The 23,163-nt window shown below is 45.8% G+C and overlaps 2 protein-coding genes across 2 annotated transcripts; one reads left to right on the top strand and one right to left on the bottom strand.

Moving 5' to 3' along the window:
- The first annotated feature begins 1,322 nt into the window (after positions 1-1,322).
- VAPB (VAMP associated protein B and C) lies at positions 1,323-10,356 on the top strand. The gene is made up of 6 exons (XM_053452736.1): positions 1,323-1,517; positions 6,150-6,302; positions 6,533-6,636; positions 7,126-7,206; positions 7,317-7,493; positions 7,792-10,356. The coding sequence occupies exons 1-6, from the start codon at positions 1,460-1,462 to the stop codon at positions 7,948-7,950; spliced, it is 732 nt and encodes a 243-aa protein (XP_053308711.1). The 5' UTR covers positions 1,323-1,459; the 3' UTR covers positions 7,951-10,356.
- A 1,060-nt stretch (positions 10,357-11,416) lies between these two features.
- APCDD1L (APC down-regulated 1 like) lies at positions 11,417-21,099 on the bottom strand. Its single transcript, XM_053453355.1, has 4 exons — positions 20,944-21,099; positions 13,668-13,842; positions 13,000-13,531; positions 11,417-12,704 (listed from the first exon to the last, which is right to left on the bottom strand). The coding sequence occupies exons 1-4, from the start codon at positions 20,978-20,980 to the stop codon at positions 11,952-11,954; spliced, it is 1,497 nt and encodes a 498-aa protein (XP_053309330.1). The 5' UTR covers positions 20,981-21,099; the 3' UTR covers positions 11,417-11,951.
- Positions 21,100-23,163: the final 2,064 nt, after the last annotated feature.

The following is a 23,163-nucleotide window of genomic DNA, read 5'->3' as shown; positions in this document are numbered from 1 at the left end:
AAAGGGCGAAGTTCGTTCCAGATAAGGAATGTTTTCAGATTAATTTCGGCCGCATTGCCGGAAGGGTTTAAAGAATAAAGCAGAGCTTTAAAAACGTCAAGACTCGAGAAAAGGCAAAAAAAAAAAAAATCCCAGAGTGTTCAAACAAATGAATGCTCGAGATTCTAGTTCTAGTTAAAAATATTCACTAAATGCCTTTATTATCATATGAATTACATCTTAATCCGTCGGTTACTGGTCGTTATGCCCGGGTTACCCGGTAACTGACCAATCAGCGATTCCCACGGAAACCTGGAAAAAAAGAGCGTCTGTCCCTTTAAATTTCATGAACCAGAGGGGCAGTTTTATCAGGTGCTCCAGCAGAGGTGACTTTCACAGAGGCCAACCAAGGACGTGGCACGGTAGCCATTTCTGCTGCAGAAACCCTTGAATAATTAAAATGCCACTTCCTCGGAGTGGTGCTGCAGCTTCTCCCGAGGGCCTGAGAACGCGTGCCCAGTGTGTTTTATGGGACTCACTGGACCCTTGAGATGGGAATCACTGTCTTGGGGATTGTTCTTCCGACAACATGGCATCTTAATGTGATCTGGATTAGTCCCCTAGGCCTGAAAACCCCTGGAGCTAGTGGACTTTATTCACTAAACGACGAGTTGGTGGGGACTGATTTCATGTCACTGAATTCACAAAGGGCTACAAAGGGTCTGAGCTGGTGAGTTTTAACTTCGAGATGGAGAACACAAGCCCTGCAAGGTGCAGTGTTACACGTATCAACTACCTTCAGCCTGTCAATCACCAGCCATCACCTGTCAATCACTAGCCCACTCCCCTCAGCCTATCACTCACTGTCCCTGTACTCAACCTGTCAATCAATAACACATTTCCCTCAGCCCGTCAGTCACTAGCCCACTCCCCCCTCGCTCTTTCAGTCACTGTGCCTTTACTTAACCTATCAATCGCTAACCAGCTCCCTCAGCCTATCCGCTCCTCTTGCCCTGTCAGTCATTGTCCCTGTAGTCAACCTGTCAATCAATAACCCACTCCCCTAAGCCTGACAGTCACTAGCCCACTCCCCTCAGCCTGTCAGTCACTGTCCCTGTACTCAAACTGTCAATCAATAACCCACTCCCCTCTGCTCCTGGTAGTGTAGTCCCCGCCTCTAGACAGCCTGTCAGTCATTTGACCCGTCCACGCTTTTCAGGCTGTCAGTTGCTAGTCCGGTTTCCGCCCTGAGAGAGAGAGAGTGCCGCTCCCCGCCCCTGAGTCAGTCTCCTCCCCTGCGCATGCGCTGTGCTGTCGGAGCGTTGGGCCTGCAGTGTCCGTGACGTCAGCGCAGCCTCCGCCCTCCGCCGCTTTGCTGCATCACCAGGTCGTGCAGCTGCTGCTGGGCTGTTAGAGCCAGGCCCGAGTCCCCCGACCCCAGCCCGGACCTCCCCGCCGCGCACACAACGCCCAGCCCGCCATGGCCAAAGTGGAGCAGGTCCTGGTCCTGGAGCCTCAGCACGAGCTGAAATTCAGAGGTACCTGGGGGGCGGCCGCCATCTTTACCCCTCCCCCCACCTTCATTTTGCCCTGTATAGCGACTCTTATATATACCCTGTACCTTATACCGGTATATACCGAGCCTGACAGCCTCAACCCTTATATAATGAAGTTGGAACCCGGCCCGTGGCACCCTCAGCCCTGACATGCTAACCATTGCACCCTCACCCTTTATATACTGAGCCTGGGACAATCAGCAGCCTTATATACTGGGCCTGGCACCCTTACCTCTTATATACTGAGTGTGGCTTGGAGCCCTCAGCACTCTTTATATGCTGAGCATGGCACACTCAGGGCCCTTATATGCTGATTGTCCCCCTTCCAGACTCAGCATGGCATCCAGACCCTTTATATACTGAGCCTTTGTATACGTGGTGTGTCCCCCCCCTCAGCCCGTCTATAATGCCGTGTCCCCCCTCAGCCTGTCTATACTGCCCGCGGCACCCTTATTCTGAGTGTGGCACCTTAACCCTTTGTATATTGAGCCATGGTATACAGAGCATGGCACCCTCACCCTTTACATACCGGGCCCGTATGTGCTGTATATGCCCTTTTCTGACCCCCCCGTGGGTTATATGTGGCCTGGCACCCCCCGCGGACAGCAGTCTGTCTATAGCGTAAATACACAAATAGATCGCTAAAAGGCTCCTTCCGTTTCTGTCGTTGTGCGTGCCCTGTACACGTGTATGTTGTGTAGGGGCTGCTGCACGTCTCTGGCGTGTATGTCGCTGGTCTGTGTTAACGGGAGTAATGATAGGGGAACATTACCCCTCAAGCTGTCGACACGAGTGTCAGCTCTGTGGGCAAGCAACCCTGATCAGCAACTGTTGCTGTAATGTAAAGGGGCCTCCATAAGTGTAAAATACGTGTTCATGTGTGTATATATATATATATATATAATGTGTGTGTGTGTGTGTTTAGAGTCAGTAACCGAACCCCTATGGTTAGTATCTGCTCACGCGTGTATGTATGATCTCTGTGGAGTGGCGGGGGGATTATAACTCTTATCTATCTGCAGTTTATGCCAGAAACCTGATCTAACCTGGCACACGGCACGGCACATGCTCAATTTTATGTTCTAGAAGTGACCGCTTTGAGGATCCCCCCCCCCCCCGGGCTCGGATGGGGCTCCTTCTTTTCTCTCGCTTTAATGAAGGTATTATTAGTCGCGCTGAAGTGGATATATTTTAAGAGCAGAAAACTCCAACAAAGGAAAAACGCTGGCTAAGAAAAGCCTGGAATATCCGAAGCCCCTCTTAGAAAGGCGTGGGGATGTATTCAGTTCCAATTATACTTTTATTGCAATTTCAGATTTGTTGAGATCAGGGGGACACAAGGCTGCCCTCGGGGGTAACAACGGGTTAAACCCCAATCCCAGGAAATGGGTATAATTTAAAGGGATGCCATCAACATTTAAAGGAACCACACAGCTACCGCACCCACTAAAGTGCGTATGACGGCTGGAGTGTCCCTTTAATGGCGAAGCCGGGTCCTTACACTTGGTTTAATGAATGGTTTGGCTGACCTTGGGGGTATTGGTTTTCTGTTCTAACGTTCGAGCCGCGCGTGTAGCCAACGAGAAGAGAGCCGGATGGAGATCCCGTCTGTCACTGGCTGCCCACCATTCTACGTGACGATGTAGACTTCCGCAGCAACTCCCACTACTCCCTCTCACGGTGGCGATTCACGCCGTGGAGGGTGGTCATTCCAGGCTTCGGTCCATGACTCTGTCCCAGCGTCCGAAGCTGCTTAGGCCGCGGCAAAACCCTAAGGAGTCCAAACCCTTTGGTGCCGGCGGCTAATGTGGTGCAGACAGGTAGTACCGAGCTTGTCGCGTTGGGTAACGGGGCAGGACTCGCTTAATAGTTGAGGGAGTTGCGGTTTGTTATCCGGAGAGTTCAGCCAAGAGTCGCCCCTCTGTGTACCGTAAGTTTTTTTAGGGATCGTGTAAACGGCTCCCTTTCGCTTAGCCAGTCGTGAATCGCACGCACCTTCGTTCCATTTTAGTTTTATAAGTACAAGTTTTTCATTTTCCGCGACCTCCACCTATCCGTGCCTGCGCTTCTGTCACGTGACAGGAGTTCCCGATGAAATTCTTAATAACGGATCCTTAACCCGGTTTATTACTCTAATGCTACGTTTAGTTACACGTTTTGGATGTCGCTGGGTTTTATGAATTGCAGTGAGCTGTGCGCTAATCTACTTTCCGCAGCTTCACTAGATAATCAATACGTCCTTAGAGCCTCAAAGATAAAAGGGTCACCGGATAGTTGGAGGGGCCGCACTCCTCCTGTCGTGGTGATTGCTGATCCTTAAGGATGATCAAGCCTTTTTTAATGTGAATCTGAAGTCATCCGGTGATGTCGTGTGTAAGTGTAGCGAATCCAGGGAGCCTTGCCTTTACCCCCGATGTCAATCAAGAATAGACGGCACCGAGTTGTAGGCACGAGGCGTAGGTGTATAGTCTGATGTGGTTAATTGGGCATCAATGGACCTTTAATTAATGCAGAGGGCAGAGCCAAACCGTGCCGCGGCTCGTAAGAACGGAACAGGTTGGTGGACATACCTGATTATCAATCAGGTCGTTCAGGGACAAAAGCCCAAGCGAGAAAGGCTTGAACCGGGTTCAAACAAAAATAAACTGATGTTTCTTCCTCGGCTCAGCGAGAGAGCCACGCATGTGGAGGCAGACAATACCACGGCGGGTATCAACAAAAGGTGGATTGTATCCTGACGTGTTGAATGTTCAGGACGTTCTCTGTCCAGATCTAGAGGGAAGGAAATAGCCGCTCGCTGAGCACGGAGCAGATACGCCTCGGAAAATAGTTACCTCGCCTGATGCGCTTCTGTGTTTTTGTTTGGTCCATCCATGAGATGCCTGCCGGCAGCTTGCCTTCCAAAGATAGATTCGATTTCCTGCGGGGTTAACGATCGACCTCCGTGCAGCAGACGTTCCGTTTGAAGCGATTGTCTTTTGGACATTGTTTCCACCCAATGCCGTCTCATTCCAAAAGTGGCCTTTTGAAGGTCCTGCCGAGCTTCATGCTGCTTTCTTATAGTTCTACTTGGCTTCCAGGACGCGTTTCTCCATCACGCGAGAGACAACGTGCCACGTCGTTAGCCCGAGGAGCTGGCAATTTGTAAATGGGATGGAATTTAGAGAATTAAAGCTGGTTGTTGAGCCGATGAAAGGGCTTCTGAGGGACTTCATGGTGTCTTAGGAGAAGGTGATCGTTTCCGAGAGTTGGCATTTTGAGCTGTTGAGACGTTATGAATCGGTTCCTTCTTGGTCTGAAAAGCCGGTGAGGATAATCTTTCAGGTTTTTGAGAGAGCCGGTTAACTCCAGATTCTCGCCTTTGACCTGTAAACATAATTATGACTTAGAGAGAGCGGGTCACGTCGTGACAGAGTCCCTGGAACGATTGGGGCAAAGGTCGAAGCTCCTTACAGAGGGACGGGGAGATATTTCTTAATTGCCCTTTTTTTTTTTATTACCACCAATTCATATCATTTTCTTTCTACTCCTTAAACGTTTCAGCCAGAATTCTTCTTTGTTGTTATGGCTAGTACCTGACACTAGTAGCGATAACTAGTACCGATAACTAGTGCGCGGTTACCCAGCCTTGCCAAGCGGGAGTGAAGACTGTCCACGTGCCCTTCAAGACAGATATATACCCCACAGACAGACACGGCTCATCGTTGCCCTCGCTTTCTCTCAGTCAGCAAATCAAAAATAGAAGTGACAGCGGGCTGCGGGGACGTGTTACGGATAGCGGGGGTGTTCTGCGTTATTCAGGGGATCGCCATTTCTTCACCGTGTTTTTTTTAAATAAAGCGAAGGCTGACGCCGTACCTGACAGCATCAGGGCGACCAGACCTTCTGTGGCATTTGGGGGGTCTCTTGATGGGGCAGCAGCCTTGGTCTTTTGCCAAGGGCAGCTTTGACAGTGTAATGTTGCTGTCCGAGCAGTCCATCTCTCATAAAGTGCTAACTTTATGGTTTCCCCTTCCTGGAAACCTGAGAGCCCCCCAGGGATACTTCCCACCGCTGCCCATTAACTCTTCTGCTGACTGCTTGTCCACCGGCATTGATGGCCAGCCCCGACGGCCTCTTCTGGTGAATCTGCATATGTCCGCCGCATACGGTTTAATACAGCATTTGTTGAGGGGGGGGTTATCTGTATAGGGAGACCCCGCGCCAGCATCGCAGCGATCGTGACACATGAGATGGGTTGGAGGGAGGCAGTCGGTGTTGTCGGCTGGTTCGTGGAGCTCGTGATGTTTTGCCAACATGTATAATTGTAGCTTAGATTTCGCTCCTCGCTGATTACATTAATTAAATGACTTAATTAGAGCTGTGATGCTGTTGTGCATATGAATGTTTATGCCCCCAGATCCGCTTAAAGGGATGCGCTTACCTGTCCCGCCGGAAGTACCGTTCGCACCTCCATCCCTGTGCCCCCGGTTCCAGGTTATCTGCGGGTATCTTGGCTGGAAGACGCGGCTCTGTTTTGTTTTTTGAGGTCCTAACGATGTTCCGCGTCTTCTTTCAGAGAGGTTCCCGCGACACACCGTTCATCAGCCGTATGTTTTTTGCTCCGCTTTGCAGGCCCCTTCACAGATGTCGTTACCACCAACCTGAAACTCACCAATCCCATAGATAAAAACGTTTGCTTCAAAGTGAAGACCACAGCGCCTCGCAGGTACTGCGTGCGACCCAACAGCGGGGTCATCGAGCCCGGCTCCTCCGTCAACGTGTCCGGTGAGTACTAGCGGGCGCGCTACGTTCGCTTTTAAACTCCGCATTTAAGTGTAGATGTTGTAGAATTCGGACCTCAGACTCTTCCAAGCTTCGTCGTTACTTTTCTTTGCTGTCTTTGACTAGACGTAGATCGCAGAACGTTCCTGGTGACCCCCCGGTACATTGCCGGGACGTCCCCCCACCGAATCGCTTAGTTATGTGTGTTTCTAACGCCAGTTCTCCCATTGCAGTGATGCTTCAACCGTTCGACTATGACCCCAACGAGAAAAGCAAACATAAGTTCATGGTCCAGTCCATGGTGGCCCCACCAGACACCTCTGATATGGAAGCGGTAGTAAGTAAATTGGCCTTTTGTGTTGAGTTTTCGGTGCAGGTCTTCTTGTGATACTTACTCTGTATGATCACTTAGAGCTCTGGCCTCGGCCCTCCTGGGTAGCCGATGGACTTATCTCCTTTTGAGACGCACGTTCAGTTTTGCAGTTAACACATTGGTGGCCCCTAGTCTCCAGTGCCGTGGTCCATTGGCTTTAGCGAACAGTGTCCTCAAGAGAAAAATTTAGCTTTTCTCTCCATTTTGCCCCAAGTACATCTTCAAAAATAGAATTGATCTTTTTATTGGAAGATGCATTTTAACCGAGAACAAACTACGCTTTGAACCATTGAACTGCATGGATACTTTTAATAGATTCCAACCAAACCGATGTAGATGTCGTGCTACTTGGACCTAGCCCGCCATCTTTTGAACGCTTCCTGCGCCGATTGAAGTTACAATCGTTCAATGTCAATTTTTCATTACATTCCTGCTGTTATTACGTTTTTCCAGTGGAAAGAGGCAAAACCAGACGACCTCATGGATTCCAAACTTAGATGTATGTTCGAGCTGCCGGCCGAAAACGATAAACCTGTGAGTACCCTTCCCGCTCAGGGTCCTTTTTCCGTATGAATGCGTCGTCCTACCCCCTTTCCTCGGGGAAAAAGGAAAGTGTTTTGAGTGTAAGCCTTTGTTTGTTCCAGCACGATGGAGAAATCAACAAGATCTTATCCAGCAGCGTAACAAAGACAGAATCTTCCTCCCTGTCCAAGTCAATAAGCTCCAACCTGGATGACCCGGAGTATAAGAAAGCGCTAGAAGATAACAAGCGGCTGCAGAATGAAATCCAGAGGCTACGAGAGGAAAACAAGCAGTTTAAGGTTAGTCTGCCGCATAGTCCGTGTGGAACTTGCTCTCGAGGCGCTCCTCGTCTGTAACTGGTTCGGGAACCATAGAGCTGAACCTCCAGCTTAATGAAGGCATTCTATAGCCTGAGATACTTCTCTATGGTGTGCTGTGTCTAGAATTGGTACCTTCTACCAGGGACAGAAGGACTTACATGATGCAGGACATAGAACAACAAAATGTTTAAGTCATAAAGAATAACCTGCAGAAAATATCAGGGATCTTGAAAAGCAATGATCATAAGCAATAAACATGGCTGTCATCGTTTTGCAGGAGGAAGATGGCTTGAGGCTGCGAAAACTCCAGGCAACAAGCGGCCCAGCGCCCCCGTCGTCCCGGATGGTAAAAGAGGAGACCCTCAGCAACCGGACAATCGGCCTGATCATCCTCTTCTTCCTTATCGGCGTCCTCATAGGGAAAGTGGCCTTGTAGACTGAGCATGCGGGGGAGAAAAAAAAAACAAAACAAACCTGAAAACATACTGTCAATGGTGTAGCCATATCAAGACGATTAAATTTATTCATAACCATGTTTAAAAGATGGAGAGAAAATGTAAAACATTTCACAGGTCTTGCCTTTAAGTTCCTCCCTGCACAATTATAACGTAACGCTTCTAGGGTCGGTATGATTCATTAGATCGAATAACCAACATGACTAATACTTTAACATCATACTGTAAAACGTCGTTTTAATGAAGAAAAAAAAACACACATTTTTAACCTCTGGGTATGTGTTACTGGGTTTACCTCTTTTAAAGAAAAAAGTATACATAAATCCTTAAAAACAAAAAAAAAGTTTCCCGGCCGCTGGCGTATCCGCCCACCGCGTTTGCGCTTTTTCCAAATGGTGATAGGTGGTAGGACCCCCCCCCTTTCCAGATTCTATACATATATAAATATATTAATCATACATGCTACTTGTAAATTATAACGCTCATGTATTATTTGTGTACAAAATGTTCATAGTCGATCTGGATTTTGTCCACCTTCTTAATCCCGGCTTTGACGCCTGCCCCGCACTCAAAAAAAAAAATAGGAAAGAAAAAGAAAAAAAATAACGCTTCTGGTCTTTCTCTCCCCGTCCCGCGTTTAGAAACACGTCTCTCCGTTCTCGCTTCATCCCTTTACTTTCTTTGTCCGGGTTCTTTGCGTTACGGTTTGTACCGAGTTTGAAATTCGTACGATAGGTTCGGAAAAATCAGTTTGCTGAGTTTGCAAAGATGTTTTAGGAAGAAGCGTCGGTCGCACAAACCGCCTCGAGGTCAATTGTTCCATGCCTTTCTATACGGTTATCGGTTACATATAGGACTACCTTCAAAGGGACCAAGCAAGGGTTGCCTAGTGGCTTTATTTATCCTTTGGTGTTGGACTCGCCTGTATTTTAAGGGTTAAGCCCCCCCCCCGAATGCACATAGGAGCCGCAGAAGCACGGTGCATGTTTTGTCTTCATGATATACGGTGTACGCACATACATGTATATACACACTTTTGGCTTTTGCAGTAGCAGCTAAGAGTTAGTGTTCAGTTCTATCTGTCTCCCCGTTTTATTTCGGGGGGCCACGAGGTAATAGGTGTTAACATCCCCTCTTACAAGACCCTCGTGTACATTAAACCTTTCGGAAATATTTCACCTCTTTTGTCTTTTTTTTATGTGCGATTGTTTAGGGTTTGCTGCCGCCAGGGGGCAGAATTTATAACCCTGGGCATTTCCCGGATATTTTTGGCCAAAAACAGGTTCAGGCAGTGTTCGGTAATGGCCCGAATGAGCAGGTCGCGCGTGTTGAGACGTCAGAGGTTTCTTTGGTGCTCAGCTGCCCCCTAGTGTCTCCGTAAGGAACGGCAGCCAGCGCCCGTGTTTAAAAGCCACCCGACGCATTCATACACCTGTCGATATATGTAGACTTGTATCTGTTTTTTTCTTATTTTGTTTTCCTCCCCTGTAACGAAAGATTTTGAAATCGCATTTCCGGCCCCCAGCGATGTATTAAGTTTCTGCGTATTCTGCACCCGACGTAACAGCCCGGGCAAAAACCCCTCACCCCGGTCTTTAACACAAGCACATCGGCGCGTATCCGTGGGGAGACACTCTTTTGTTTCGTAGGGTATTGCATTCCACCCGGCGCCGTATCGCATGTCCGATGTTAACACTTCCCACCCCTGCAGTCTTCCAGTCCGTTAAAAGTTCTGGGGCAGTTTCTGCCGCAAACTGTTTTGTTTTGCGAGAAAAAAAAAATCTGCGTTCATCTTACTGATTCCTCCTGTGCCAAAACATTTGCTCGGTGTTACGGAATAAGGCTCTTTTGTTTTCGGAAGGGGTTAAATTGTACGTCGCAGGCTCGGTTTGCCTCGTGTTGTATTAGGCGCTGTCGGAAGATGACGGATCTCATCGAGCAGCTTTTAGTGCGGGAAACGGCGTCTGTTTACTTTCTGAAGACCCCGCAAAATATTTCCTCTCGTTTTAGGCGGTGATTTATCTGATAATTTGGCTTCGAATAGCTTCTGTACGGCTTTGGGGATTAACGTAGGAAAAAATTATATATAAATAAAAGGTTTGTTCCGTTTTAATATACCAGGAAAAAAAATAACTGTCTTTTCACAAAACAGGATTGTCAGCGCCCTCTTCTAAAATTGTGAAAATATTAAAGAAAAAGAAAGAATTGATTTTTTTTGTCTGAAGTTGGTTCTGTTTTAGATGTTCACCAGTATTCTGTACCCGTTACTAGCCACTGGTTAATTTTTAACCCTCTGTTGCAAGTCTATGGCATCGGCCGGGTACCCTACTTGGTTATATCGGTTATCGTTATATTTCGACCAGAAAAAAAATGAAATAGAACTTGCCGAGTCATTACTCCTAGATGTTCAGACTTTTGTTACATGCAGTATTCCAAAAAAGTCCATCGAATAATAAGGTTTTTAGAAAGTAACATCGTTTTAGAACCAAACCTCTGTCGAAAGTTTCTTGCCTGCAGTTCTGCGCAGATACCAGTAGGTGGCAGTAGTCGACAGCCATTAAATATTTAATATTTTTATTTAACTTATTTTTTTTTTTTTTTGCGTTTTCTTACTAATTTTACCTTAAGGTTATCGCAATGTAACTATCGAAAGTGATGGTAACACTGGATACATTAATCCTGATCCTACATGTTTTTTTTATTCAAAATATTTAAATTCAAAATAGGAGTCCCAAATAAAGGGTTTATCTAGGGCGCGTTTTAGAAAACACAAGCATATAATATACGGGATTGATGAGTTATTTTTTTAATAGAATTTTTTAAAATTAAATATGAATTCCAGGAAAATAAAAGCACTGAGAGACATTCGATGAAAAGAATTTGTCGAGTGCAGGAGATGGGTAAAAAAAAAAAAAAAAACTAAAACGAAACGGGAGGTCCTCGGTATCGAGAGTAAGTCTTTGAACAAGACCGTAATGCTGCAGTCAGCCAATGATGATGCTGAAGACCCTCTGTGATTTCCTACGTTCTAAGATAACCGCGGGTTTCAAATTGACGCTTCGACAGACTTTCAGGAATTTTTTTTCTTGTTTCCTTTTTTTTTTTCTACAAATTATTTATTTTGAATTCCCAGTTGCCTGGGAACTTCCCAAGGAGCTGGACCTGCACCTCTTCCCGCTTACCCCATGTTGGAACCCGGGAAAGAGGTGGTCCGGTTGTGAGTGCAGCTAGCCCACATCATATCGCATGGGTCAAACACCATTGCCTTTACCCAAGAAAATAACTGCGCCGGAGTCCGTATAAATCGCCACGGTAAATCTAGAGCGTCCCCAGGTATGCCTATCGTTACAAACATTACCTTTTGGCGTTTTCAATGCATCTATTAGAAGATTGGCTTAGGAAGCACACGCTACATTTATAGAATGGACCTTCGTAAGAGACACAACATTTAACTGTAAAAATCCCTTTTTAATCTTACATTTTGTTTACTGTAACGTATACACAAAATCCACTTTAACCAGTCGGACGCCGGGTGATGGAGGGAGCCGGATCTGGACTTTCTGTCCGTGATATATATCCGTCCTTTAGCTCCCCTGCCGCAAACAGGCACGTTTTAAGAATAAATCACGCTGATCACGTTCCGATCGTGGATTGTCCTGGTTCTGTCGATATTAAGAACGTCCAAGTTTCCCTTGAATGAAGCCAGAGGAATATTTTTTTTTTTCCGCCAGACCTCCCGGCTTAGAAATGTGTGGATCGTTTCGGAAAGTCGGGAGGGGGGAAGCATGTTTCAATATGTTGGATTTCATAGAAAATACATCTTTTTAGCAAGTGCATTAAACCGTATAGAAGTATGTACAAAATCTTTAGCAAAATAAACAATTAAGAAAGAGGAGACATTTTTATCCTTTCGGTTGACTGTACGAGTGTCCCAGCCCTGTGGAGGTCAGGCGGCTGCACCTGGAAAAACAGCCAAATTATATCAGTTCTGCCTTAAAATATGTGTTATAATAAACAGAGAGATCAAAACTAGCAGCTGCGGCTTTAATAAGGGCGCCTTGCTGAACGAGATGTCCATGTGGTGTCTGGCCGGGACAGAGGGCTGCCCGGCACACTGGAGAAGAGGCGGCTGGTAAGACGTAGGTCTTTTGTTAGGGGTATCAGGGCTGGACCCGTCCGTGGGTCGTTCGCCTGTATACAGAAGATACCGTCCACCGCTGTCCTGCTCGGTTTTAAACAATTCATATTCCGTGTGCGGTAGGCGAATACCCAGCACGTCGCACCCCCCGGTGCCGGTGATGTCCTGCTCTTCTCCGATGGTCCAGTTTCCGGAATCGCCGCAACTCCCGGGGTAAGAGCTGTTGAGCATCCTCAAGATGGAATGGTTCAGCGGTCTAACCCGAGCTTGGCTCACCTTGAACACCAGTTCCGTGGACCCTCGGATACGATCCGAACGGACCCCTTCTGTGTAGTGCCCTGAGGCGTACAAGGTGAACGTGGGCTGTTTGCACAGCGGGTCAGCGTAGTGGTAGTAAAATCCTTCCCACCTGCGGTTCTCCCCATGGAAAGTCAGGTAGCGGGTGAGGAAGAGGACGGCCGGCCGCACCTCACACTGGCTGCTGACCCATTTCCCGCTGAGGTGCACCGGCGGATGGGCGGTGTGCGGTAAGACAGGAGGATGATGTTCGTCGGACCGTTGTATAAGTCCACAGACGTGGCACGGATGTACGTGATGCTGCGTGAAGACAAAAGCCAATTAATTAAAGGGCACAAACATTTTGTTTCTGGATTATTAATGGGGTAGGAGTTTATACCCTTGTTCCACCTATGTCCTTCTGGAGGACCTGGAACTCAGGAGACCCAAGGGTTCTTTTTTATGGAGTGTTGCCTATTCTGCATCATGATGCCACAGATAGCAACAGAACGTGAACCGACCCAACATTCGTCGTGTTGTGGCTTGTAGTACAACATGAAATACCGTATTACAATCTTTATACCCCCCTCTTAATGATATCCGCGTGGACACTCACCATTGCATTTTGGAGCGGCTGCTGGTATCCAGTTGGCCGGTAGTGGATTCTCTCCGATCTCTCGGTGTGAATGTCTCCTAGAAAGAGCTTCTCCACCAGCATCCCCACGTGCTGCGTGCTATACTGCTTCTCCACCCTGACCAAGCTTAGTTCATGCATGGTGAACCCGATGGATGCCGTACAATCCCTGTTTGCCTTGTCGCTGAGAAGTTCGTACACTCTGCCAGGAGCCCAAGACCTGCCCGTTGACACAAACCCAGCGCACGTTCTGTTCATCTGGGCTCGGATGTGGCTCATGGCCTCTTGGCTGTGGAAGACAATACCGACTTTGTGCAGCTGGTAATCGGCTTCTGTGGCTCCCCTTGTTATCCACGACGCCTGCCGTAGACGCAGTTTTCCTTTGATCACCAAGGTGTAGGTGGGTTCTCTGCATTTGTGGTCTTTGTAGTAGAATTGGAGGGCTTTGAAGAAACGATTTGGGTAGAACATGTAGGATCTGGTGAGGAACTCTGGTCCTGGACGGACTTCACATCTAAGGAGAAAAGAAAAACAAATCCTAATGAATTGGCAGAAACAACGTATACTTCACAAAGACCTAAAACGTCATTGCGCAATACACCAAGAACACTGTTACACACATGTACAGAATCACACGTGTTGCAGCTCACCCTGTCGAAATCCAATGCCCTTCGATGTTGGGTGGTAACAGAGCTGTAATACGGGCTCCGTCCTGCAGGTGGCGCAGTTGGTATTGGCACTGGGGCTCCCAGTTCAGTCTTTCAGAGCTGGGGTTTGAGTCAACCGGCTCCGGTACGTACCACAGCTTATTCCCAGACACGAGGCCTGCAAACAAAACAAAACAGTGATTAATATTCAATTCATAAAAGCCTTCAGTTTAGTGAATAAACCTCAGAGAGCCTCAGTAGATACCGTTAACTACCGTGAAGGTCCAGATAGCAGTGGTTGGCCTTCTTGATGCTTTGAGGCGTTGGTGAGATACAATGTTTCAACTCTGTTTCAGCTATTTAGAGAAGAAACCTGACAGAACCTCAGAGTGATACTTTATTCCTGGTGGACCTCGAGAACACGTCTCTGCTCTCGAGAACACGTCTCTGCTCTATATAACCAACTACATAACTTTCACATGCATGTGAACGAGAGAGTCATTAGGACACAACATGAAGTCTCTTTTATAACAAAGACACCTCTGTAGTAGTGTCCTGGATTCCTCAAATTGTTAAAAAATGACCAGTTCTGACCACAACATCGTTTCCTCCCCACAATTCTCCAGGAGAAATGATTAATAAACAAAACTGTATGGGAACGTGGAAAATCGTGGTCTCATCTGCTTTCCTGCTCGTCGAAGGGTATTGTGTGAACGTTTTCCTTGGCTAATCTACCCTACCAGTTATTCCAAGACCTTCGTTACATCTCGAGAATTGTTTATCCATCAAAACAGAGCATTTGTTGGGCAAATCGACCTCCACCACCGCACCGAGGCTACCCCACTTATCCACTTCTTAAATAAAATTGAATCCGACTATCGAGAACCATCTTTAAAGACTTGGTAGAAGATGTTCCACATGGGCCATGCTGTTAATTGGGGTTATCAGCTAAACCACTGCAGCGAAACAAAAAATTACAAATAAATTACATAATTCTTATACAAAAATATGCCTTTATTTCCCACCCCATCTAGACAGCGGAATATAATGTTCTTAGAGCTACATGTAGCGTGAGAACCGTGAGTTCTGTTCCATTAGAATGTTGATAGGCTATCTATGTCAATCCAGAAGAATGCTGCATGCTTTTAAAGGTAACTTTGATATATATTCCGCTAAATATGAGAATACATGTTAGGCTTCCAGTGGCGTCTTCTCAGAGGAGGTTAAATAGGTCCACATGGAACCCATTCTTCAGATAAGACTCGGGAGTTTAATCTTATCTTGAATTCCTCTTCACATCTTCTGCACTGGGTTTTGATTCCTGGACGCATCATCTGAAGCAAATCATTCCTGAGCTGATAATCCGCACGTGGATTCCTTCTTTTTTTTTTTTTTCTTCTCTTGCTCCGGTCCAGGACATGAAACAGATTGCGTGTGTATTTCCCGTGTTATTTTAAATTCATCGCAGAGCAGACACAGAGGTCACTTATAGGGATTGGGGACCTGTACGAGGCCTTTGATGTACACTTTCCTTTCAATATCAAGAACTTCAGACAAGTCTACCACTTACCTCATCGCTCCCCGCGATACGGAAATGGGCCGCGTCCTGAAACGGTCAACTTAATCAACTTGTTCTTTCCAAAAACAAAAATGGAAGGAAAATGTTAGCATTGCACACGAACTACTCCGGCGTGTGCGTAAGCCTTTCCCGAAAAAAAGGGTGGGACTTTTCAAATAAACACTTTCTTTTGGATCCCTGGTTCACAACTTGGTGGGAGCCACGGGCCGATCATGAATTGAAACATTGTATCTCGTCAGCGTCTCTATGCATTATGAAGGGCAATCCCATCGAGCTGGGCCTTCACGATGGTTAGCGGTATCTGCGGTTTTCTGAGGTTTATTCACTAAACCATGAGTTGAAACATTGTATCTCACCAACGTCTCTATGCATTATGAAGCGTGTCCCTCTGAATCTGTAACTTAAATACCCTCCTCATACTCTTAGCCGGTGAAAGATCCTTTGACCTTGACACAGACACTATAGGACACAATTTAGAGGTCTACAGGTTTGGAGATAAAATCCCATTGGTTGGTCCATCACCGGCAGGATTCCATCAGGTGTTGGAGCCACCACCAGGTGTATGGTCTACACCATGGGGGTAGTCAACGTTTGTCGGTAATGAGTTTTCTATAGGATAGGCTCGGTAAATTAACCCCATGATTTGAGTAATATCTTGATTGGACACTTCTAGGCAGCAGAACTTTCTGTCTGCGTCCATAGTCTGGTGGACCTCCTGGTGGTCAAACGCATGAGGTCCCGGTAAAGGAAAAAAAAATTCTACTGAAGAAAAGTCTAAAATAAGTTTGTTGGCGGCACATAACCTCATGTCTTATTCTCCAAAAATATTTTCATATCGCTCCCGCCCAATTTCGCCAAGTTCCCTCGGTCAATAAATCCGCTCAGTAAGGTTTGTATAGTCTGAGTTTCTCCGAGCGAATCCTCTGAGATGGAGGAGTAAATATGCCCTTTGATTTATCACCGTGCCAGCTGAATTTGTCACAATAAATCTGTCCCGTCGCAGACGCATTTTATTACCGGACCAGGGATTCAGCCTCCAAATCCAGTCTGGGGACGGCGGGCCTCGTAATCAGTTGCAGGACTTACTGGAAGGGGTTACGGGCAGGTCTGCTCCCCCACGAATATTGTGAAAATAACTAGATAAACGCTGTAACACGTACGTGTCTCTAAAAGAAAAGTCATTCACCCGATTTAAATGGCTTCATACAACCCTTCACACAACATACGTGTTCCTGGCCAACGGAGACGCTCTTTGCATGTAAGCAGAGCCATTAAAAGCCGGATATTATGGGAAAAAACAGAAATATGTTATGCGTTTGTAAAATGTGTGAATAACTTTTCCTCTTTACAGGCGAGATCCCATGGAGCATAAACCCCAGCGCTATATATACTGTAATAACCCCCAGTGCTGTATACAGTAATAATAACCCCCCAGTGCTGTATACAGTAATAACCCCCCAGCGCTATATACAGTAATAACCCCCAGCGCTATATACAGTAATAAAACCCCCAGCGCTATATACAGTAATAACCCCCAGCGCTGTATACAGTAATAACCCCCAGCGCTGTATACAGTAATATAACCCCCAGCGCTGTATACAGTAATATAACCCCTATCTGCAGACCTGGAGCCGCCATTCCTGTCAGTCATGTGATATTTTGGGTGAATTTCCTGGCTCAATCACCACACTGAGCTGATGCTTTATGGCAATGCTAATGAAGTCCATTCCTCCATAGACTTTCATTAGTCAGAAAGTCAGACTGGGTGATTAAGACTGAGTCAGTCTATTGTTTCCCACAGGCAGTGTGATAAGGAGTCGGGCCGTTTGTCTAGTAAATTGGGGCTCAGATAACTCATACAAATGGCTACTATGCAGCTTAACCCCGTTAAGAGGGTTCTGGAATATTCAGTCCTGATCCCAGACCGACCATGGCAGTAGAAGCAAGTTAATGAAAGCTTCTGAGAGATGTGGATGCGGATGCACAAGCGCTTACATCAGGAGGCAGCCACCAGGTAAGCAAACCGCTGCCCAGAGACACGAATAGTCATTTACTGATCCCAGCAATCAAATAATACGAGACTACAGGGGGTCGAGTCTATCTATGATATGTTTATATACGGTATATATAATATAATATAAGTATTTTTTAGATTTATATGTTAAATACATTTCTGGGGTTGTTCACTCATCCAATAAAAGTGACTTTACCGGCCATATGCATCATTATTATCCACAGAATAAGCGGCTTTCTCAGGGCCAGGTTACCAAACCACCCCAAACAAAGCTTGATTAATCAGAATCACAACAGCCTCCAGCTTATAAAAACATTTCAGGTCCCTTAAGAACTTAAAGTGTTTTTCTTACAGTTTAGAGTCAGAGAAGAGGTCTCAGCGCAAACCTAAAAGCCTCCAATCACGGTGCTTCTTACAAGAGCGAGGGGTAAAAGTAACCCTTTCCGTGTCGGACGCTGCACTTAATAATCGTTACAAGGAAAAAAAACTTTTATTATCATCATCATCAATTATTATTACTATAATGAATATTATGAATGTTATTATTTTTAATAGTTATGTATTATTATTGTTATTATACTTTATGGATATTATTAATTATTATTATTACTATGATATTATTAATGTTATTTTAAATAATGTATTATTAATTATTATTTTTATTATCAATAGTTAATTGTTATTATTACTATAATGAATATTATGAATGTTATTATTTGTGATAGTTATTATATTATTATTTGTATTATTATACTTTATGGTATTATTTATTATTAATAATATTATTTCGTTTGTATTATTATTAGTAGTTATTATTTATTAGTATTATTCATTATATGTTAAGTTACCGGGCTATAAAACGATTGTCATTCTTTTGGGTCTGATTTATCGGACGGTTTAGGACTGGTCTGTAACATTTGATAGAGAAGCGATTGTCAGCGGGCGCTCCAGATTTTTTAGAGGTTCGCAGGAGAAACAGGACAAGAAAGGCTGTGCTGAGCGCGATTCATCGATGACATCACAGACGCCATCCTGCGTTACACGGCAAGTGGGGGCGCAGACCCACACAGTGCGATACATTGTTATGAGTGCTGTCATTCGTGACACATTATATGCTTCTACTTCGATGCATGACTTCAGGTGACAGTGCTGATGACATAAAGTCCTGTAATAAGTAATACAATATATATAACCCCCAGCGCTGTATACAGTAATAACCCCCGAGTGCTGTATACAGTCATATAACCCCCAGCGCTGTATACAGTCATATAACCCCCAGCGCTGTATACAGTAATAACCCCCGAGTGCTGTATACAGTCATATAACCCCCAGCGCTGTATACAGTCATATAACCCCCAGCGCTGTATACAGTAATAACCCCTGAGTGCTGTATACAGTAATATAACCCCCCAGCGCTGTATACAGTCATATAACCCCCAGCGCTGTATACAGTAATATAACCCCCAGCACTGTATACAGTAATATAACCCCCAGCGCTGTATACAGTCATATAACCCCCAGTGCTGTATACAGTAATAACCCCCAGCACTGTATACAGTAATATAACCCCCCAGCGCTGTATACAGTAATATAATCTCCAGCGCTGTATACAGTAATATAACCCCCCAGCGCTCTATACAGTAATAACCCCCAGCGCTGTATACAGTAATATAACCCCCCAGCACTGTATACAGTAATATACCCCCCAGCGCTGTATACAGTAATATAACCCCCCAGAGCTGTACACCTGATAAAAGGGCACTATTCGCAAAATAATATGTCTGATTAAGGTTTGAGTCTTTACAGCAGGAGAAACAGGTGACTAGCCGGGGGCCGAATGGGGCCGATCTGCCGGCAGGTTCTATGTTTGTACGTTTTTAGGGTTTTTGCTCTAATCTGGGACGTTTATCTAAAATCCAATCCCCAGGGCTGCAGTACAGTCCTCGGCACCCTGGACAGCCCCCCCCCAGTTACAGGGGACATGGGGGGTCCGTACAGCGCCTTTCATACTGTAATGCATGAACTGAAAGCTGATTTACTGCGGCCAGCGATGGGCTCCTCAGCAGCCTCTGGCTGTAAAAATAACTCGAGTGATTTATCAAACTCCTTAATCCTTGTTTTGCTTTCTTTTTCTGTCCAAATAAACTGAAACTCCATAGATATGGCGGGGCGGAGGGCCGTGATGGACGGGTAGATGGGTTCCTTTTGTTACGGATCACGTAGGAGTCGGTTAAAGAGACCTCATTAAACACAAACATATTTCTAAACTTACTCTGAAGAATAGATGTCAGAGGCTTATCTGGAATGGAAGGAAGATTTACTTTACTGAGAGGGAGGTGGATAAGTAGAACAGCCTCCCAGCAGAAATGGTAGAGGGTAATACAGTGAAGGTATTAAACATGCATGGGATAGACATACGGCTCCTGAATCTAAGACTAAACCGAAGAGTCATTAAGGTTTGAGTCTTTACAGCAGGAAAGATGGGGGCCGATCTGCCGGGCAAATTCTGTTTATTATATAAAATATATATTTTTTAATATTAGGAACGTTCAGATTTTTTAACACAATTTAAATTGTAATTTTTTTTTATTTTGGATTGAAATTACCCCTAGTGGGGGTGCAAATTTGTGCAAACAGCTAATACCAGGGTTCCCTACTTAAATAGTTCCTTCAATGACCGAAAAATAAAGCAGAAAATGTTACCAATAAACCTCATTCTAATACCAGAATGCTGAATATCCCATTAACCCTTCCCAATCTTTACACCCGGAGAGATGAAACGGCTGGGGGGGGCGGAGGCGAAGCGGCTCCTTTAATTTCATTTCAAAGGGATAATTTCCCTTTAATTACAATCTCTAAATTGCCTGCCTGGGGGGGCAAAAAAAAAGGGGGGGGGAATTGCAGAATAGGATGAGGATTTGAGAGGCGCGTGTGTGAAAACTGCCGTCTGAGAGCGGATCTCGTTCCAACGCATCCCGAAGATGCCAAAATATTTTTACCGAAAAGGTGCCCGGGTCAGGTCTCTAAACAAAGCGCTCATTATACTAACGTTACTCCAGACGGTAAGGTGATGGTCGGGGGCCGGGGGCCGATTTAACAGCCGCTTATATCCGATACATTGAATCCAATTCATTAACTATTTAAATGCCTGACCCCAAGCAGGCTGTTCTTTTATTTATTTATTTATTTATTGAATCAAATATTTTTCCGTTTTATTATTCTATATAACGTCGAAAAACGGTTAATTTGAAATAACAGGTCCTACTTTTTTGGGATGTTTAAAATATATTTTTTTTTTTATCGGTTCTAAGATCCGCGTATCGTTGGCGTGATACGGACAGGAACGCGCTGACGGTCTCCAACGAAACCCAGACGCATCGGATAAACACCTAGCGGATGGTCAACCATTCCCGCAATCTGTTATAAATTAAAGATGATGAAGTGTCAGCCTTCGGCTCGTCTAGCCTACCCAAAATCGAGAAAAATTGCCTGATTCCGCTAATTCTCACATTAACCCCCCCCCAAAAAAAGATTGTCTTGGTGGACGCTGCACGTTCTCCCCTAAAGGAGGGTGTGCAGGTGAGGAGTCCTCCGGGGATAGTGTCCCGGAATGTTTCTAAACAAATCAGATACTTTTCGATACATTTGTTTGCCCCACGTGGTCTAGAAAAGACTTTGGCACCTACCTAGAAAGCATCCCAGGAAGCAGTACGTGCGGCTCATCCTGCATGGGGGGTAATAAGGTCTCCAGTAGGTAGGGTCCGCCGAGGGTAAAGATGTCTCTCTGCGAGAGCGTCTGTTGGCCGGTTAATAATCCCAGGGCTGGGACGGCACGAGTCCTCTCTCTCTGTAACGAGTTGCTGGAGGCAGCCTCCCCTCCGCTCGGTAGTTATAGGTTAAAGCTGGAAGGAGAGGAGGAGACTTGCAGGGTCTGGGGACTGATGCCTGCACGCTGTTACTCCAATGTGTCTGCGCTCGCCATTCATACCTTTTACACTAATGTGTCCGTCAACGCTCTCAGACACTCGGCTTAGATTCAGGAGCCGTATGTCTATCCCATACATGTTTAAATTGCCTCGCTGTATTAGCCTCTACCACTTCTTCTGGGAGGCTGTTCCACTTATCTACCACCTTGATGTAATGTAAAGCTTTTTTACATTAGATCTAAGTATCTGGTTGAGATTTAATTTTCTATAGTCTGATTGCATCACATGGGGCGACAGCTAATACATCCCAGTAGGACCTCTTCACATATCATGGCAAAAGCGGGGGAATTTACTAAGCCTCAAGTAATGGCTGGATGAAAAAATAATCACATTAACAACGCGAGAGAAAGGACCGCATTGCCCCATTACTGGGGTCCTTCGCGTCTTCAGAGCCTGGTGGGACTCTTCGAAAGCTCATCGATCTTCTGAAACCCGGAACCCTGTAGGCTGTAAAATGCATGGAACAGAATTTGATCGTAGAACCCAAATCAAGTCCTTGTGATGTTCTTCAAAAACTTTTACCCATTATACCCACCCCAAGCATTGCCTGCCTCCATCATAGTTGCCCCTGTTGGGGTTATAATTCATTTCAATAACCTCTTCTTCTCTGTAGCCGCCTCTCCGCCCGGCAGAGTACATCGAGGTCGAAGTCGAGGTGATGGATAAGGTGAACAATCCGTGTTCTGCGCCACGTATTTCCATGGATTCCGGGTTGTTGTTCCCAGGAATGTCCGTAAATCCAGAAACAAACTGAAACGTTCCCTAGAAATGTCTTTGATTGGATGTCCCTCGGAAAGTCTTTTGTACTTCTGTCCCTGGGAATCTTTGTGTCTCTTTTGGGTATTTCGTATCCACATGCCTGAGTTTGTTCTCACCCATTGAAATTCCAGTGAGTTTGGAATTCCTGAAAACTTCTCCAGCGCCATGTCCTTAGATAGATGGAACTGTCTCCCAGCAGAAGTGGTAGAAGCGAATACACCATGAAAAACGGACAGACTAGATGGGCCATTGTCGCATTCTATGTATCTCTTCTCAGTCAGATTCTAGGCTGTAGCCATTGGCTAGTAGAGGCTTCCGTCCACCAAATTCAATGTCACGACGGGAAACAAATCATTTTACGAAATATTTCTGAATTTATATTTTTTTAGTAAACAGTAAAAAGAGAATACAATGTTACAGCAATGAAAAGCAGGTGATGCGATCTGAGATCCCCCCCCCCGGACAACAGACATGAGAGACGACTGTCCTTCAGGGTTCGCATTGGTGCTTTTGTGATGGCAGAAGACATGGACTTGCAAATTCCGCACGTCTTTCTTGTAAAGAACTTTCCCAGACCTCCAGCAGAGATGTGAGGAGATGGGGTCGCTGTCTCATTGACATGTATCAATCACACAACTCAAACCGCTGAGTGATAAGAGGCTTATTTTGGCTTCTTGGTGGACCTCTTCTGCCCTCCGAGCATTTATCTCTGCTGGTTCTTTTGTCTCTTGCTCTCCAGCTGGTCCTCAAAGAGATTACTCAGCCGACCGACCTCTCTTAATCTTTTCAGTGACAGACTCTGGATGCTCCGATCATGGGATGGAAAAAGAAAGCTACCTGTCAGCTGTCACTGATAACATCCTCTCTCTTATTGTGCTCCGTGAAGGTGTCCCAAGAAAGAGACAACCCTCCAGCCACGCTTTCCTACAGAGACATTAATCTGTTGCTACCGGTCAATCTATGAAAGGAAGGCTTCCTGGAGGACGCTGGTGTAGTCACTAATGAGGGCAGCTGCGACCAAAGCCTTTAGGGCCCGGCCCCCCGTTTGGCTTTGGATCTTTTGAGAGCCATGTTCATGGTGATCTTTCCCTGCTTTTCCATTGGACTTTCTTCAGCCTTCTGAAGGACCACCACGAACTGGCTCCTGGTTGCCATGTTCTA

Source organism: Spea bombifrons, chromosome 13 (assembly GCF_027358695.1).
Source record: "Spea bombifrons isolate aSpeBom1 chromosome 13, aSpeBom1.2.pri, whole genome shotgun sequence".
Taxonomy (NCBI): domain Eukaryota; kingdom Metazoa; phylum Chordata; class Amphibia; order Anura; family Pelobatidae; genus Spea; species Spea bombifrons.
Note: the sequence above shows the minus strand (reverse complement) of the source record. Positions and strands in the feature narration are given on the sequence as shown.